Source organism: Anomaloglossus baeobatrachus, chromosome 3 (genome assembly GCF_048569485.1).
Source record: "Anomaloglossus baeobatrachus isolate aAnoBae1 chromosome 3, aAnoBae1.hap1, whole genome shotgun sequence".
Taxonomy (NCBI): domain Eukaryota; kingdom Metazoa; phylum Chordata; class Amphibia; order Anura; family Aromobatidae; genus Anomaloglossus; species Anomaloglossus baeobatrachus.
In genome coordinates this window covers 239,086,970-239,106,831 of record NC_134355.1, presented here as the reverse complement: position 1 = coordinate 239,106,831, position 19,862 = coordinate 239,086,970, and the positions used below count along the sequence as shown (strand labels likewise).

At 43.7% G+C, this 19,862-nt stretch overlaps 1 protein-coding gene across 6 annotated transcripts in view; it reads left to right on the top strand.

Moving 5' to 3' along the window:
- QKI (QKI, KH domain containing RNA binding) overlaps positions 1 to 19,862 on the top strand; it is a 292,754-nt gene that overhangs the window by 118,350 nt on the left and 154,542 nt on the right. For 3 of the 6 annotated variants that reach the window (XM_075339776.1, XM_075339775.1, XM_075339778.1), the window contains exons 3-4: positions 2 to 118; positions 1,419 to 1,463. In XM_075339776.1, the coding sequence (XP_075195891.1) occupies positions 2 to 118; positions 1,419 to 1,463 (162 nt within the window). The remainder of the gene's footprint in view (position 1; positions 119 to 1,418; positions 1,464 to 19,862) is intronic. The other 3 variants (XM_075339777.1, XM_075339781.1, XM_075339780.1) reach the window with 1 other exon arrangement.

Sequence of the window (19,862 nt, the reverse complement as noted above, 5' to 3'; positions counted from 1 at the left end):
GTTCAACTTTGTTGGACGTATCCTTGGACCACGAGGACTAACTGCTAAGCAATTGGAAGCAGAAACCGGATGCAAGATTATGGTTCGGGGCAAAGGGTCAATGAGAGACAAGAAAAAGGTTGGTATGCCTCTTGTGCCTCCCACTTACCTCGCATAGTTAAATTTATCTAAGGTTCTGCCCCATACAGCTATAGTCCTTATGCTTTGTTTCCATATATTCCATAATCCCCAGGTGGTCTTCATTTTTACTATTTTCCTAAATAAAAGAATTGTACCTTTTTCCATGTTACCAGGGGTACAATTACTTGAGTCCAATCTGTTTCAGTCCTGCTTCTCATTTTACTAAGTTTTTTTGAAAATACAATTGGCCTGAAGATTTTTGCAAAGTTTTACTATAGCCCATAGTAACTAGATGGTTGTCAGCTAAGGTTTTTCTAATACAGGTAGTAGTGGGAAGATTAGATGATTATTTATTGTAGTCGAGCCTGCATCATAAGTGAACATATTTCCTAGTAATATGCCATCCTATTGTGAGAAGTCAAAACACCTTTAAAATTGTTATCAAAGAGTCATTCCCAAGATCCATTCTGCTGCTTGTCTATTTGTCATAATACATAGATTATGATCTGACTTCATCGGGGGGATGATTAGCCTTATCCCTAAGTGGTACTTCACACACAGCGAGATCGCTGCTGAGTCACGGTTTTTGTGACCTCATTAGCGTTCTCGCTGTGTGTGACACTGAGCAGCGATCTGGCCCCTGCTGTGAGATCATTGCTCGTTACACACAGCCCTGGTTCATTTTTTATTGTTGCTCTCCCGCTGATAAGCACACATCGCTGTGTGTGACAGCGAGAGAGCAACAATCCTGAATGTGCACGGAGCAGGAGCCAGCGTCTGACAGCCTGCGGTAAGCTGTAACCAAGGTAAACATCGGGTAACCAAGGTGGTTACCCGATATTTACCTTCGTTACCAGCCTCCGCAGCTCTCACGCTGCCAGTGCCGGCTCCTGCTCCCTGCACACGCTAAGTTAAGCTGTGTGAGCTGGTAACTAAGGTAAACATCGGGTAACCATACCCGATGTTTACCTTAGTTACCAGTGTCCGCAGCTTCCAGACGCCGGCTCCGTGCAAGCGCAGCGTCGCTTGGGGGCTGGTCACTGGTCGCTGGTGAGATCTGCCTGTTTGACAGCTCACCAGCGACCATGTAGCGATGCAGCAGCGATCCTGACCAGGTCAGATCGCTGGTCGGATCGCTGCTGCATCGCTAAAGTGTGAAGGTACCCTAATGTAAGTAGACGTGTAGGAATGCAGACTGTAGGATGTGAAAGTTCTGTTGTCACTTTTATTGTTCATTATGTCCTTGTAATATGCTTTTCTAACTAGCAATTATTACTGTTTTGACATGCTTCACGTAGGCTGTTTCCAATATACTGGAATGCAGTATGTTGGCACTTAATAAGGTAAGCAGACACCAAACTTGTTTATTTCTTTAAAAACAAAATTACTCGCCATATTCAGTGAATCTTGAAACAAAAAAAAAATTCAGGTTGAATTCTCTATAGTCCGAATAAAATGTTAAAATTAAACACTGGAAATAAATGAGGTCTGATGTGTAATGGTCAGGGGCTTCATCAAATAAACTGTTTCCTCCTCTTACAAAGGAGAACATAGAAACTCAAACTTTGAAGTAAGCACCATCTTTGGGAATGGCCACTTGATGCGTCAGTTCACATTCGGACAGTTTTTGTAATATTAGCCACCATGATGTGTATAGGCTCATTAGCATGCAGTTGTACATGTACGTTCAAGTTGGAGTTTAATTTAGTTAATATCAAGGACAAATTCCCTCCACACTCAAAATGTGCTTTTTATCCTTTCTGAAGAATGCTAGGCTCTTACTAGATTAGATTTCTATAGCCAAACCAGCCGATTGCAGCAAGATTGTCCTATCTAATTAGTATGGATGCCACTCCGACACCTGGACAGGGAGGTTAAGCTGTATTTGCACTGGTTGCTCCATCAAAATGTAACCGTAACGACCCATCGGTCATGATAATTGTGTTAAGTGCCCAAAAACAGTCTTTCACCGTGCATAAAAATTTAGGCAAGTGACAAATATCCTCTTCCAACTTTTGAAAATAGTATAATGTAGATTGTTCACCTGTTCAATAATTCCATTAGAAAAAGGAGTGTAAATTCAAGTCTCATGGAGGTAATGGTGCTCCAAGTCAATAAATGGTTCAGCAGCGTTCCGAGCATTGGAACAAGAACATATTCATGATCATCAAAACACTTATTTGCTTTGATAATTTGATTGCATTTTCTTTGTATGGTATCAGTGGAGATGTTTGTACAATACTTCTTGAAGTCATGTATTTGCAATAAATACCAGTATTTATGGGATGTGAACGTTTATCACATCTTCAGATTATCTGTCTTTGTGAGTACAATGCAAGGTGTTAAATGTACCGATCCCTATTTTGGTCATGATTCTTGTCCTATATTAACATTTATCTGACGTAATATGCTGGTTGTGATTTATGATGGCATCCTTCATCGTTGAAAGGCTTATCAATATATATTTTAGTACCCAATGGTTTTGTGTTCTGTGTGATACGCTGCTGCCAGAGGTTACCTTCCTACAGAAAATACATGTAGGCTCGGGGAAGCGGAGTATGTAGGGGCGGGCGAGAGGGTGCTATTGGTGTAATCTAGCGTTTGTTGGGATCCTTTTTATCCAGTGGTGATATGATGGCAGGAGGCATATTATTTTGACCCTTTATAGTTGACTGCTGTGTATTATCTAATACTGTATACCAATATCTGAGAGCCATGATAAAAGCATCAGTTGTAGGACAGGTAATTCTTGATTTGGAGCACATACTGGTTGAAGAGTGCGCAGTTTCATCCAGCTGTTATCATTGTCACTTTCATAGCCGTGGCATATCTTTTAAGTTCTGAAATCTGTGAGCTTTAGACCCTGTGCGCACTTACCGAATTTTGCCGCGGATTTTCTGCGGATTTGCTGCATGTTTCGCTGCAGAAAATGTTCATAACATCTCTGCAGTGAATCACCAGCAAAACCTATGGGGAAAAAAAAATCCTGTGCGCACTAGGCGGATTTTGACAGCTGCATGTTTTGCTGCGGGATTCCCGCAGCAAAAACAATTGCATGTCAATTCTTTTCCGCACATCGCTGCGGGATTTCACTCCATTGACTCCAATGTAATCGTGAAATCCCGCAGGGAATAACGCAGGCAGCAAATTCTGTGCGGTTCACTGCGTTTTGCTGCGTTATTCCCTGCGGTATTTCGCGGTTTACCTCCGGTAATGTACATCGCTGCCTGCGGTTTTGCAGGGAAGTGATGTCATTACAGGAAGAGGAAGCCGTGCAGAGAGTAAACACACACAGATCACAGACACACACAGACATATAGAACACACATAGAAATCAAACGGAAATATAGAAAACAAAACACGTAGGCTCCGCTGTATTTTTACCGTCCAGCCGAGGTAAGCACACAGCGGCGGACCGGTATTCTCAGGCTGGGGAGGGAAAGGGGCAGGGTTAATGTCCCCCGCCTCACTCCCACCTCCAGCAGCCGAGAATATCAGCCGCAGCTGCCCCGGCACTGTCGCATGCATTATGCGGCACTACCGGAGTGTCCTCGGCTCTTCCTGCCGCCGTGTAGCAGTGGCAGTCAGGGTAATACAAGGAGTTAATGGTGGCGGATCACCGCCATTAACTCCAGGCTTGATCATGGCAGCATCTATGAGACAGCTGACATGATCAACCCGTAAGTAAAGTGAAAAAACACAGAGAAAAATCTTTTATTTTTAATAAAAGACAAACAAGCCTCGTTCACCATTTTATTAACCCCTCCCGAAACAAAGCTCCGGCGTAATCCACAGCTCCGACGTCCTGCGAGGCTTGCATCCAGCCGCGACTGACAGACACTGCTGAATGCAGCCTCGCAGAGAGACAGCAGAGGTAACCACAGGGCATTTCTCACGGCCGGTAATGTGAACTCACTGCCGACCGTGAGAAATGCAGAGTGTGCTCACAGGGATTCTATCTATCTATCCCTCTATCTATCCTTCTATCATATCTATCCCTCTATCTATCCTTCTATCGATCTATCCCTCTGTCTATCTATTCTTCTGTCTATTTCTCTATATCAGAATGAAATTACTTTTTTTTTTTTTTTCAATGTGCTTTATTGCATTGAATGCAATAAAGCACATACCAACCCGCACGCGGCAATACCGCGAACAATACCGCGAACAATACCGCGGTATTCAGGTGCGGTTTGCCGCGTTTTTTTACCGCGGGTGCGGTAATCTTTGAATACCTGCGGAATTTTCTTGAGAAAATTCCATTTTCCAGTGCGCACAGGGCCTTATACCAAATTGTGAATTGATGTGTTTTCTGTGCATTAAAATGGAGTAAAAGGGAAACGAGCATCGAAACCAGTTTTTAGAGATCACAGAGATTAAGAAAAAAGCAATCCTGATTACTAGCTAATAGGACTTTGTGTTGTGAAGTGAAATTTGACTTCTGTTTTAATATTGCATGATCCCCAGACAGCCGTGCAGAAGGGAACAGACAGGATGGAATGTTTATGCGTAGCGACGCTCTTCAGACACCTGGCGTAATATCATCTAGCTGAGGAAAAATGGCAGCTCTGAGCTCATTCATGTTCCTACCACATGGAGCTTGAAAGACAAATGGCAATCAGTGAGAAGTTGGGGCAGAAGTAATGTGAGCAGATGACGTATTTTGAAAGTGATGAAAGGGAAAAATATTTAGCCAGAAGCTGTATGGTGAAGACTAGATGTAACCTTAAAGCGTAGAAAAACAGACCATGAGTGTCTTAATTCACTGACTGTCTTCATTGCCCCCAGTAGCAAAAATGCCAGCACTCAGCGTGTGGTGCAGCTGTGCTTGCTTCACAACAGCCACTCTTTGAGGTCATCTTTGCTGGCTCAGATAACTCCTGAACTCCACAAAGTACTTTTTACATCTGACATTTAAATGTCAGGTGTGAAGAGAACTGTGACAATGTAGCACTTGTTTGTAACTTGTCTGTTGTTTCCTTTCTGTTGGGTCTTAAAGTGGTACTTAACTTTGGTACCATGTTTAACATGACATTTCAGGTGGCAAACATACAACTTTTATAAAGAGTAATTGTATATATTGGGATATACAGTCCAACTTTTTTTTCACTATACACACACAGACCTAATTGTATTTTATCGGTATTTTATGATATACCAAGACTAAATGTCAAGTATTTGTCAAGTGTAAAGGAAATGACACACAGTATTCTAAATATTTTCAATATATAAATTTGAAATTTGTGCTATGCATTTGTATTCAGCCCCCTTGTAGTGTGATACCCCTCAATAAAATCCTGAGTGATTAGTTCCCGAATGTGTGTATTTTAATCTGAGGTAACTAAATCTGGTCTCTGAAGGCCTCGGATGTTTAACTGGAAAATAAGGGATCAAACTGCATCATGAACACCAAGAAACACACCAGACAGGTCAGGGAAAAAGTTGTGGGGTAGAGTAATTCAGGGATAGGTTATATAAAAAAAGTAGCCCAAGCTCTGAACATCTCACGGAGCATTGTCTAATCCATCATCCATAATTGGAAGATGTAAGCACCACTGCAAATATACGAAGACATGGCCATCCACCTAAAGTGACAACCCAAGCAACTGACAACTAATTAAGAGATGATACCAAGAGACCCATGGTCATGAGGTACAGAGATCCACAACCCAGGTGGGAGAATGTGTCACTGAACAACTATTGGTCATATACTACACAAACATTGCCTTTATGCACATCACAATTTTCAGATTTTTATTTTTTAAATATTTCGAAAACCATATATCATTTCCTTTATACTTCACTGCTACTTTGTGTTGATATCACATCAAATTTCAATAAAAATGCATTTAAGTTTTGTTAGTAGAACATGAAAAAACTAAAAAGGTTCATGGGTATAAATACTTTTTCAAGGCATTGTATATGCTCTGTATGTGTACAGCTGGTCATCAAATCTAGAGGCGTTTGCTGGATATCCTTTTCCAAAGTTCTGAGAAACAATGGTATTAGGTTTGTTTCATCCTCCCATCTGATGAAAATCCGCAATGAAATGCGCATATTGTAAGGTTGATTTTGGAGCAGAATTTACTTACGGATTTTTCTCACTAATTGAATTGTAATTAATAAATCCATGTTGCAAATCCTGATGCATTTCCTTGAAAGACTGGGCATGCAGCTGAGTTTTATTTTTACATTTGAGTGAATAAGGCTTGTTAAAACCTAACATTGTTCTGTTCTTTGTGGATTTCAGTGCATTTTTCAACCAAAATGCTGCTGCAAGTTTAAGAAGTGTGAAAGTGTGAACCCACCATTTTCAGCTAGAATTGTTTTTCTGTAAATCCTCACTCTCCGCTCCCAATCCATCATTAGTATTGTCCCTCCCGTGAGTGATGGAGCTGAATGGCGCTTTCTGCCTGGTACATGCTGTATAGTAAGCGTGCGCACACTTATGCTCACTGCTTGGCTTCTGCACTTAATACGCTCCACTGTCTGTATATTGTGATGAGATATCATTGCTCATGATTCCTAGAATTTGTTTATCAAATTAATTTCCAGCAATGGTGCTGTCCCTAGACATGTGAACTGTCTGTGATTGCCCTTCATGAGGAGGCATCCCAAAATGGAGCATTTATTTCTACTAATTGGGGATGCTGCCAGGTAATGAAATCTTTCTACAGAGGCATGTAGATAGTATGTGGTGTGCTAATTCATTTAGCTGGGATTAGGTAATGCATGGACGACGTGCTCCGGTTCTGCTGTGTATACAAGTATGAGAGGCTGTCTAATTTTGGTGTCAACTGAGAGAGACAATTCTTGTCCTACTGAGCATTCGAGATTGAATTCGGTCAGCTCATGAAGTAAAGCGCCTGTGCATTTCTTAACGCGTATATTCTCAACATTTGCCCTAAACATCGCAGTGAGGAATTGTACAGTCTACAATTAATATGATCACATGCTTTCAATGGACGTTACTTGGAGAGGCAAGGCCACTTCTTGGGTTATAAGTGGCACTGCATATGGTATGATCACATTGCCCTTTACATATTGAATCCATCTCTACCATGTTTTTTATCCATAGTGACTCAGCACATAGACTTCATAGAAGTTTGGTATAATGAGCTCTGGCCACTAGAATGCTATTGAGTAAATTGCACACTTTTTCTCTTACACGCTTGTTCTTGGACCTTTTTACCTTTTTTGTTTTTCCTTTTAATTGAAGCAAGGTTTCTTCTCCACTGGGAACTGCTCACTTACTCTGGAAGCGTTTTTCTTTGGTGCCTCTCTGTTTCAATGTTTTGTCCCTCACCACCACCCCTGTAATATGCAGATCTTTCCATTCAGCCAACTGAGCGTAAGCCATGGAGCTTCTCTGTGGGTGCAGCTGTGTTTTTATTAGCAAGCGCCCACAGAGGTTCTGTGGCATACACCTAGTTAGTTGGTTCAAGGGGTGAAAATTTGCCTCTATTTCTGGGAGCGTAACTTTACAGCGGAGGGGCACGGAAGAAACATTGTTCCAGAATCAGTGTAGCAATAGCAAATAGAAGAGGTACTCAGTTTAAAGTAAAATATCCATTGAAACGTCCAGTTTAAACATTTATTTTTACAAGTTGGAAAATCATGTTAAATTGTTACATATTCTCCCCCATAATTTGACACTTGTAATGTGCCCCTTCTGTATTCTTCTTTTATTCTCACAAGGATGTTTGAAATCTTGTTTTTGTCACAAAATTTTTGATAAATTCACGTTCAGATACTTTACAGAAGATCCTAAGTTCCTATGAGTCAACCTGGTATGGATCCATATATCTTATATACACTGTGTGCAGAATTATTAGGCAAGTTGTATTTTAGAGGATTTTTTTTATTATTGATCAATAACTGATGTTCTCAATCAACCCAAAAAACTCAAATATCAAAGCTTAATATTTTTGGAAGTTGGAGTGTTTTTTTTTTAGGTTTGGCTATCTTAGGAGGATATCTGTTTTTGCAGGTAACTATTACTGTGCAGAATTATTAGGCAACTTAATAAAAACCAAATATATTTCCATCTCACTTGTTTATTTTCACCAGGTAAACCAATATAACTGCACAAAATTTAGAAATAAACATTTCTGACATGCAAAAACAAAACCCCCAAAAAATTAGTGACCAATATAGCCACCTTTCTTTATGATGACACTCAACAGCCTACCATCCATAGATTGTCAGTTGCTTGATCTGTTTACTATCAACATTGCGTGCAGCAGCCACCACAGCCTCCTAGACACTGTTCCGATGTTCCGGTGTACTGTTTTCCCTCCCTGTAGATCTCACATTTTATGAGGGACCACAGGTTCTCTATAGGGTTCAGATCGGTGATCACACTTCAAAAGTTTGGCAATTTCAAGAGTGTTGCATCCCTCTGCAAGACATCTCACAATATTGGATTTTTCAGAGCCCATCATGTCTCTTCTGAGCCATTTTGACAAAGGAAAGGAAGTTACCTAATAATTAAGCTCACCTTATATAGGGTGTTGATGTCATTACACTACACGCTTGGAGTAGGACATGTATAAAAAGTTTCATGTGATCAAAATACTAATTTGCCTAATAATTCTGTACACAGTGTACCTTTTAAAGGGGTTGTCTGACAAAGTAAATCTATTACTAAGACATTGTCTCTAGTTGTTACTTTCATACACGCAATCTCCTTCCAAGGTTTCTGCAAATCCAGTGCAAGCAACTCTAGAGTTCTGTATTCAGAATTAGTGTTTGCTCCTATCCGTCATGGCACTGCTGTAGCCAATCACAGCCTGCAGACGTGTTATGACTTAAGAACTGGACAGAAACTGCTTCTGTAGCCAGTAGACATCCAGAGTGACCTGCGCTGGATGTACAGGCACCCTGTAAGGTGTACATGCCTTTGTTTCTATTTTCAAATACCTAAAAAAAAAATACCATTCTACAGACCCTTTAAGGTGCATATGCACCTTATCTAGCTGTCAGCTGAACAGTCTTTCGTGAGACTGTTATCTCTAACTGTCCCACGGACATAATATAATATAATTATTCATTTATATAGCACTATTGATTCCACAGCGCTTTACATACATTGACAACTGTCCCCATTGGGGCTCACAATCTAAGGTCCCTTTCAGTATGTCTTTGGAGTGTGGGAGGAAACCGGAGTACCCGGAGGAAACCCACGCAAACACGGGGAGAACATACAAACTCCTTGCAGATGTTGTCCGTGGTGGGATTTGAACCCAGGACCCCAGCGCTGGAAGGCTGCAGTGCTAACCACTGAGCCATCGTGCCACCATTTACCTCTTTGTCGAGCATTAACATGCTTTCAATAGGAAAGGGCGAATTGGCTGCCAGCAGACATCTCTGGCTCAGCTACTGTAGCTGCAGAACAAAAGCCTTGGTCGATTGAATTCAACCTTCCCAAACCTTATCTCCCTGACATCTCGAGATCCAAACATATATTAATAGGCCAGGCCAAAGCCTCAATAGTTGGAGGGTTTAGCTCCATGTTCCCCAACTCTAGGCCTCAGGAGCAACCAACAGTGCATGTTTTCAGGGTTTGCTTAGTATTGCCCATGTGGTGGAATCATCACCTATACAGGTAATTAAATATTTCCTGTGCAATACTAAGGAAAGCCTGAAAACCTGCCCTGTTGGTGGCTCCTGAGGACTGGAGTTCGGGAACACTAGTTTAGCTAACTTTATTATGTATGGGGATTCTTACTTTGCAGATTTTTTTTTTCAACTTCCATTCATCTATATAGTGTTTTTAGATGAATAAGCCAAAATCTGCAGTAAATATGCAAGTTTGGGCTAGAGAGGATCTACAATAATCTGTACAGCCAATTCTAAATCATAAGGGTGTGTTCACAAGGAGATGTTTAATTTGGATTTTGGAGCATATTTATATCCCAAAAACACATACAATCCTCTTCAAATACTGGTTGAATAAGCTTCCTATTCATTCCAATGAGAAAATGCTTATATAATTCGCCTTCTCTTTTCCATGTGTTTTTAAGCACAAAAAAGAAGTCAACAACTCAGTTCTGTAGGCATTTCTGCTCGAAGACTCAGTTTGACTGCTTAATGAAAATCTGCACCAAAAATGAAAAATAGAAAAATTTGATGCATTTTTGTGTGGCTTTTTCAGCCTGAAAAATCCACATACAAAGCATGTGAATATACCTTAAAAATTTGGAGACCAGTGGTTTCTAAAACCATTTAACAATGGTCAAAATAATGAAAACTAACCCCCAAGGGTATGTTCATACTGAGTTTTGTTGAAGTGGATCCACTTCAAAGGCATCATCAAAAACTACTTCAAATGCTCTTTGAATACTCATTGATGTGGATTTTGAAGTAGATCTACTTCAAAACCCATGTAAAAAAGACTGTGTGAACATATTTTTAGGGTTAGTTTTGATTATTTTGTCCATCATCAAATTGTTTTATATATCACTGCTCTTAGAAGTGATGTTTGCAGAGATCTCACTTGTGAAAGTTATATTTATATAGTTAATTAGTACAGTTATAAAAAGACACCTCCATGAAGATCATCTGAGGGATGGGAAAGGATAAAGAGAAGGGGTAGAAGTACTCGCATGGTCAACTCTGTCCTAAGTCAAGATTTTCCCTCCTTATCTCGAGTGTCGGTGGACTGCATCAACATTTAGAACAAGAAGTTTACACAGGTACAGAAGAATTTATTTTCTTCTAAAAAAATAATCTAAGCCTTTTTTTTTTTTTCTCTTTTATGAAGTGAACCTGTCAGGTCCCCTATGCCCCCAGAACCACGAGCAGTTCTGGCTGCATATTGCTAATCCCTGCTTAACTGTCCCTGTATCTAGTAGCATAGATAGATATCTTTTATAAAAAGTATTTCTAAAGATCCTTTATGATATGCTAATGAGAACAGGGACTAGTCGCAAGGGCATTTGTTCCCCCAACTAGTCCGCCCTCTTAGCATATTAGCACACCCACAGGGACTTGATAAAATGCTATTCCATGCCCATTGCACACAGTTATCATTAGTGACGCGCATACCTGTGTCCATTGTCACCGCTTCAGAATGTTGGGTTTAAGCTCCGTGCAGAAAAAGTATTTTCAGCTTACCAGGATATATGGTCCCCGGAAAAATTTGCGGTGCATGGATCCTCCAGCATAGCCCAGTCTGGAACCAACAATAAGTCAATGAGGGGGGGAAGGGGGCAAGGAAAAATGGAATCCAACACCAAAAATTATTCTATCTAAAAATCAAAAATTTATTAAGACATATAAGTTAAAAATATGAAAACCGCAAAAGGGGGGGAAAGGGGTATCATAATATCCTTACGCGTTTCGGACAGGAGGTTAAAACATGTCCTTATTCATAGGTCAGTACACATGATCAAAGGTCCCGGCACTCCCGGTCATGCACACTATGAGGCTGGGTGTACGTGTCCTGGCTTCAGAGAGGTCTAGTACGCTTGACCGGAAGTGCAGTGACTTCTGATCATGGCCACTGATTCTAAACCCGGCGTTCTGAAGCGGTGACAATGGACACAGATATGCATGTCACCACTGATGTCGCTGGGAAATGGGCATTGAATAGCGTGTTTGCCCACCCCTGTGAGTGTGCTAACATGCTAAGAGGGCAGACTACTCTGAAGAAATAACACCCTTGCAACTAGTCCCTGCGCTCATTAGCATATCATAAAGGATCTTTAGAAATACTTTTTCCAAAGATCCCTTTATCCATGCTACTAAATGCTGGGACAGTTGGGCAGGGATTAGAAATATGCACCCAGAACTGCTCATGGTTCTGGGAACATAGGGGATCTGACAGGTTCACTTTAAAGCATCAACAGTTCCAGCTGTGGCCATCTTGGGTAGGCTATTACACAGATTGTACTCTTTCTCCAGACTCAGAGAATGGCACACTTTTTGTATGGGCCATTTATGTACTTGGTAGTCATGTCCTCCATGTAATTGTAATTCTTTTAATCTTCCCCTATATAGAATTTTGTGTTTTTTTTATAAATTATTTGACATCCGTTACTTAGTTTCAGAGAATTTCATGGATCATTTTCGTCATTTGTTCCCCATGACTAATTTAAATAAATTTATCCTCCGAATGTAAGGAAAGTCCAATTTATTAGTGTTAATTGAATGTTGTAAACTTTCTAATTCGTAAAGCACCTAATGGTTCTGTTTTAATCTAGAAGATTTCTTGTTTCTCATTTCTAACACCAACATGTTGGGCCTGGTGTAAAGCTTTAAAGGGAACTGCATTTTCAAATCTCGCGCCTGTGCAGTTAGGTCGGCTCGCGCAGGCGCAGTTTGCTCTGCCATATCGCGGGCAGAGCAAAAAACATAAGTGCCCTAGCTCTCGCTGGTGAGCTAAATGCGTAGGCGTGAGATTATGGGCGGGTACGAGCATGGCGCTGGTGAGGTCGGTGCTGTGCATGACCTCACCAGCGCCATGCTCCCGTCAATCAAGAAAGGAGGACAGCGATCAGCGGCAGGAGGGGGAAAGGAGCAGAAAATGAGCCCGGCCATCTGGCCAACACAGGTAATTAGCATACCTAAGGGCCAAGTTTTATAAAGTTGTTTTTGGGGTCTGGAAGGGGAGTCAGGACCAAGGTGCACCTTCATAGAATGCAGCCCAGGAGCTGCAGAAGGTGATTCTTTTAGTTTAATAGGAAAAAATCAGTTGACAGGTTCCATTTAACAGTTTACAGAAGCCTGTGTAAATTGATTTCCACACAAACCCTAAATCCTTAGAAAAATGAGTAAAGAAAAATCAGGCACATATTGGCAAAAATATCAAATGTGCAAGGTTGGGGTCATGTGAACCAACCAAAAAATGCAAGGAATGTTCTTCTAGCTGCTTCCATAGTATAGCATAGCTCTCATTGAGGCAGGAAGAGGGTGTTTTATTTTGGCACAACAAAATTGCAAGAAAAGTTACATCAGTTGCATAAGAATGTGAATTTATAGTATAACCGTCGGTTTAATTTTTATTTCATAAATCAATAGCTTACATGAAAATAAGCAACTTTGTAATATATATCATCAGACAAATCTACTTCTTTCTCTGCCAGAATTGATCAGTCATTATGAAAATTCTCAATTGTGAGGAAAAATCTGTTATCCCCTCACCCATGACAGCACCACGTGAGAGAGGGATCCGCACAGCGAGGACAGGAAACCATTCTGAAATAAAAGGGTGGTACCTCTCCCCTTCGTCAGTTGGTTTCCTGTCCTTGATGGGAGACCTTGTTCTGAACTACGGCGGTTTGAAGACAGAAGTTAGAAGAAACTGTATTTACCCAGCCCCGTCCGGTGTCCGGAAAAGCAGGGTGAGTCCTGTGGCGCCGTTCTTCGGGGCTGAAAGCGCCGTCCACCAACCCTTAGGGATCCTGGTGTCCGTGCTGGGGTGTTCGGCAGGGCCCTTCCGGGGGTCCGGACCGCTACTCCGTCCCCCCCCTCCCCCTTGCGCTCCCCTGCTGGCTAGGACTTCTGGATGTGGCGCGCTCTGGGATGCGCGCAAGGCATGCGGGGTATCGGAGGCGTGCTTGACATGTGACGTCACCTGAAGAAGATGGCGACGCCCATGGCGGTGTTCCAGGGCACCGCAGTGGCGATGGTGCCCACCGTCTGGACACTGCTGGGCGCATGGAAGCGGGGGGAGGCACCATATGGGACCGGAAGGCGGAGGATCGCCGTTTCAAGGTGCGCTTACCGGCAGCGCGGGTGCTTGTGCCTACATCATAGGAGGGATTCAGAAAGGCAGCAGCAGTCTCCGGAGCGCCGGCAGCATTACCGTAAGAACAGTCCCCGTTCTAGTGACACTGGTCGACCTGGCCACGGCAGCCAGAAGGGCAGATCCTCTTGCGGCTTCACAACTTCTGCGAAGCCTCCAGACCCGGTACCCTTGATCTCGACCACCCGACCACCGTGCGGAGCTGCCGCCCGACCACCGTGCGGAGCTGCCGCCCGACCACCGTGCGGAGCTGCCGCCTGACCTACACCCCACCTATTGTCTCCTCCCCATAATCCTATAGAATGTAAGCCCGCAAGGGTAGGGCCCTCTTCCCTCTGTACTAGTCTGTCTACTGTAACTTGTATACGTATTTTGTATGTAACCCCCTTATGTACAGCACCATGGAATTAATGGTGCTCTATAAATAAATAATAATAATAATAATAATCTCCTGTGGTGGGTGAGTGATCTTCGTGAATGTCACCTTACCCTTAGGTCCCTTGTGGTTTCCCCTCATTAGGTGGCTCCTAAAACCCCATAAGGAGTGTCCCCTGTGCAATGAGCAAATATGGCCTATGGGCCTACTGTTGGAGACCCCTAGTGTGGGGCATATATGGCAATATTTCTGCTTTGTTCTTGGATGGCAGCATGAGAGTTCAAAATGTGTCTACATTGTGATGTTGCTGATAGCAGTCGTTATATCATGCAGCCCTTCCTTTGTAGTAAACAGCAGCAGCCTCCACGGTTGGCAACAAAACCCCTATGACAGTCCATTCCTATAGATTGCAGGTAAACAGTGACAGCTCGGTATTGACAGCTGTCACTAACAGAGGGGGCTGGTTACTGACAGTTACGGCACTCACTCTCATTGGCCTGTATGCACGTGCTCCTGTATGGCCGCTCCTGTATGCACGCTCACCATGTTAGCCTCCACTGCTACGCAAATAGCAGGTCCAGCGCTTTTAAAGATTGTTCAACACTTCAGATGAGTCTGTGGAATCCTGGGAGACAATAGTCTGGTGAGATGAGACAAAAAATTGAACTCTTTCGAGGCCATAATACACACAATGTTTGGAGGCAAAAGGACGACCCACCCATAAAAAAAAAAAAACAAAAACAAAAAACCCAAAAAAACCCAATGAAGTCTGGAGTTGGGAACATCATGGTGAGCGGCTGTTTCCGGCATACGGCGCTGGCAAACTAAGTGATGGAAGGATGAAAGGACAAGTGTACTGAGCCATTCTTGATAAAATTCTCAGCTCTTATTGGTTGCTCTGAATGGCTGATTACACCTTTTAGATAGAAGCAACGTGACAAAAAAAAAAATATATATTATATTATATAATATATATAATATAATATTTATATTATAATTTTGTGTGCAGCATGTATCCGTACCACAATTGCAGAAGAATCTCCCGGGTTTTTCGGCGGTCCCTAGTACTTCTTCACACTCAGACTCCTCGTCCTCGGATAGTGGTGTGGGAGGCAGGCGTGCTTCTCCATTGATGATGTAGGGGAATCTGGTAAGGCAGTCAGGGCGCCTAGGAGCCTAACAGGTGAGAACTCTAACCAGTCCCTTGGCGATGTTATAAAGAAAAGGAAGCGAACCTTCCCTGTAACAGTTGACATAGAATCACTTATTCCGAAGAGTGGAAGCGGACTAACAAGGAACTCTCCCTTCCTCCTCAAAAAGGAAGTATCCCTTTGATGGAAAAAAAAAAAAAAATAACTGCATTATGGGATGACGCCCCAATAATCGATGCGGCAGTTGCACAATCCTCTAGAAGAGGTGAAAGGACCCCTTTGACAAAAAAGCAGACGGCAGTATTAAGCGCTTGTGGGAAGCATCAGCAGGACTTCTGAAGCAGTCTTTTGCCAAATGCCTGCACAGCCGTGCTTTTCCTGCTCTGGCTACAACCTATTGTCAAATATATAGAAATAGGAAAACGGGTTTTAGCCGCGCTGAAAAACCACTGGTACAGGATTAATGAAGAGGTTTCTTTTTTATTTCAGCATTTCCAACGCGTTTCAGAGACTGGAACCGTCTCCTTCCTCAGGGAAAAAAGAAGGATAAAACTCCTCGAGAGTAACTCCTTAAATTACCACTGCAGAAGGGAGCAGCGGCATTTCTTACAGAGTCATCAGCCGATCCTATCAGGCTGGAAGCCCATTCTGCAGGATTGTCTAATGCGGCCGGAAGGGCATTGTGGTTGAAGGGCTGTCCAGTATACTTGCAAGCTCAGCATGAATTCTGTTCCAGGGCCATATGACGGTCAGCTCTTTTTGGTAAACAGCTGGAAGATGCGTTGGAGAATGCAACCGATTCCTCCTGAGGCTCTGCCTTTTTTCCAGGAGCGAAAATGCTCAAGGTGTCAGAGTTTGCCCTGGGGGCAATCCGCCACCCCAATATGTCTCTGAGACAGGCTATGTCCCTGCGGGGAACTGTGACATCCTGCTTCCCGGCTGTTCCAGGGGGCCAGATTCACTTCGGGGCTCTCCAATGGCAAGTCCTGTCTGCCCAAAAAAACCCCCAAAACATTAGGAGGATTTTTGAAAGGGGACGTTCAAGACTTCCCTGCTTTGGCGGCCCCGTCCATAGGCAACCTGCCTGGGGGTGGGGGGGGGAGATCCTGGCTACTACTGCATCGGATGGTGGTCGCTGCCAATGCCCGCCAGTCCAGCTGAGGCAGCTCACCTCCATGAGCAGATATCCCAGGGTTGGTGGTCAGCACAGAAAGCAGCACAGCCCTCGCACCTCCGGGAGCTATGGACAGTGGAACAAGCACTGAAATCCTCCTCCTCCTCCCCCAACCCCCTTCCTCTGGGTTGGCACGTTTGGGTAATGTCGGACAATCAGTCTACAGTCTCCTACATAAACCACGGTTGGGGGGACACACAATCCCCATCCCTCATTCAGGCATCTTTCGGTCTTTTCACTGGGCGGAGCAGAATTCCCCTCGACTCTACACTTCTAGGGATTTCTAACTACCAAGGCCGATTGCCTCAGTTACCATCAACCGCGACTAGGGGCATGATCCCTGAATCCACGGATCTTTTCAACGGTAGTGCCTCTGTGGAGAATGCCGCAGATGGACCTGGTTTCCTCCAGGCTAAACTAGCATACAGCCCAATTCTGTTCCATAATCCCAGTGGACCAGCCCTTCACAGTGGATACACTTCCGGGTCCGTGAACCGTCAGACTAGCCTATGCCTTCACTTGTTGTCCTGCTATCGACGGTTATACAAGGGATCGGGGAGGATCGGGAGAGGGTCCTCCTCATCGCCCCCTTCTGGCCCAAGAGGCCATGGTTCTCTCTCCTGAAGACCATGTTGATCACGGTGCCTTGGGTTCTGCCGGGGATTCCGGACCTGTTAGTGCAGGAACCTGTATGCCACGCACAGGAAGAGGGTTTTTTCCCTTCACATCTTAGAACTTGTGAGGTGGTTGCGGATACGCATGGGGTTCTCCTCTGAACCTGTCTCTTCATTGCTGAAGAGCCATAAACCAATTACCACTAAAATCTATGGTAGAGTGTGGCACAAGTTCCCTTTATTTACAAATAGTCCCTTGGCTACGGAGGTTCCTATTCCATGCACATTAGCATTCTTGCATAAGGGGTTGCTCTCGGGTTCTCAGTGACCACTCTGCAGGTTCATGCTCTGCCTTAGGGGCCTTATACGTTGGTAACCTGGCAGCGAAACCGGTGGGTTTCTAGGTTTTTCAGCTTGTAATGGGACTGTGCCAACGGTCCTGCCTAAAGTTCCACCGTGGCATCAAATTAGCTTAGATACCCTCTGGCGTCCTCCCTTTGAACCTATTGCCGAAATCTCCCTGACGTTGCTAACATTACTGACAATTTGCTAATGGCCTTGCCGTTAGCACACAGAGTTAGTGATTACAAGCCTTATCGGTAGTACAGCCCTACACTCAGGTATCAATAATAGGGTCCTATTAACACCTGCTCCGGCCTTCTCCTAAAGGACGCCTCTCGTTTCCATGGCACGCAGGTGATAGTTCCTCCCTCCTTGCGGCCCTCCTACAAATGCTGGGGTACACAGATTCACGCGTACGATGTCCATAGGGCCTTGCTTCTATACATCTCAGTGACAGTGGGAGCGAAACACAGTCCTTATTCATGGCCTTCAATGTAGTAGGAAAGGTCTGTGGGTGTCGAACCGCACTGTCTCTCAGTGGATTAGGGAGGCCATTGCTTTAGCCTACTCCTCTAGTGGGTCTGCCATTCCTGAGGGCATAAGGGCCCTTCCGCCAGTGCGGTGTCAACCTCCGGGGCTGAGAAGATACAGATATCTATTGACCGGATTGTAGGACCGCTCTCTGGTCCTCATTCTCCTTCTTTTTTTTTTTTTTTTCCCCCGTCACTATCTGTTGGATCTATCCTCCTCGGCTGACCTCTCGTTTTGTGGATGGATGCTTGAGACGATGGTCCCTCCCTAATGTTTTATTCTCTGTAAATCTCACGTGGTGCTGTCATGGGTGAGGGGAAAACACCTAGGTTACTTACCGGTAGCCGTTTTTTCCAGAACCCATGACAGCACCCATATAATCCCTCCCTTCTCTCCTTAGTGTGCACTATTTCGGGTGTGCACGTGTGTGTTATAGTCGGTGTTAGAACTTAATTCCAACGATTGTTGGAGGTCCTCTCAATTCTCGGTAATCAACTTACGAAGGGGAGAGGTATTGCCCTTTTATTTCAGAATGGTTTCCTGTCCTCACTGGGCGGATCCCTCTCTCTCGTGGTGGGCTCTGGAAAAAACGGCTACCGGTAAGTAACCTAGGTGTATTCAGTGAGGACTTTCCCATTACTGAGATAGATGAGCACTGCTACTGATGAGATTCTATGCAGATAAGAGGGGGTGTAGCTATGCCTCTAGCTTCTCTCTCTTCCGCTAGCTCCTCCCTCATCCCGTTGTCCTAGAATTTCCTCAGTAACAACTGCCATCGCCTATCAATGGGAAAGTCTTCAGTGAATACAGATTTTACCTCAGAATTGAGAATTTTGATCAATTCTTGCAGCGAAAGAGGTGCTTCTCAAGAAGTTAGAATATCATCAAAAAGTTTAATTTATTTCATTAATTTAATACAGAAATGGAAACTCATATATTCTATAGAAATATTCAAATTGTCTCTCCAGGGAGGAAGGAGAAACTCTAGCGCCCCTATATTATATAATTACAAACAGAGTGATCCATTTCATGTGTTTATTTGTAGATAATTATGGTTTACACCCAATGAAAACCCAAAAGTCATTATCTCAGAAAATTAGAATAATTACCACAAAACACCTGCAAAGGCTTCCTGTTTAAAATGGTCCCTTAGCCCCTGTCAGTACACCGGAGGTCATACCCGGGTTCCCATGGGATGACCTCTGGTGACCTGAAACACTCTGGCTTAAAGTACGGGGGCGTGCCCCACACCCCACCAGCTCTTTAACACTGACAATACCAGCCGGGGGTCGGGGAGCGTAGCCCACACCACCCTGCCAGCACTGTTATTGTTAAAGTGCTGCACATGTGTGTATTCATGAACCAGGTGGCTCAGGATGAGCAGATCTCTGTACCTGCTCATAGAGTAGTGCTGCACATCTCATGAACCAGGGAGCTCAGGATAAACATATTTGCTCGTCCTGAGCCTCCCGGTTGATGAATAGAGGTGCAGCACTCCTCTGTGAGCAGGTGCAGAAATCTGGTCATCCTGAGCCTCCTGGTTCACGATTCATAGATTAATATTGGTCCAAGTGGAATGTGATGTTTTTTTTGTTTTTTTTTAATTTTATTGCACTTGCTCCATCCCTCCCTCCCCGCTGCGAACTGCAATCCACTGCCACCTCAGAAAATGGCGCTTTCATAGAAGTGTGAAAGAAAACACTTATTCAGCTCATCCCAATGACTGCGCTCCAGGACTTAGCAGGGTGCACGCGGTCCACTGGACAGGCAGGTCCAGAATGTGAAGTCAGAAGGAGAGGGAGGA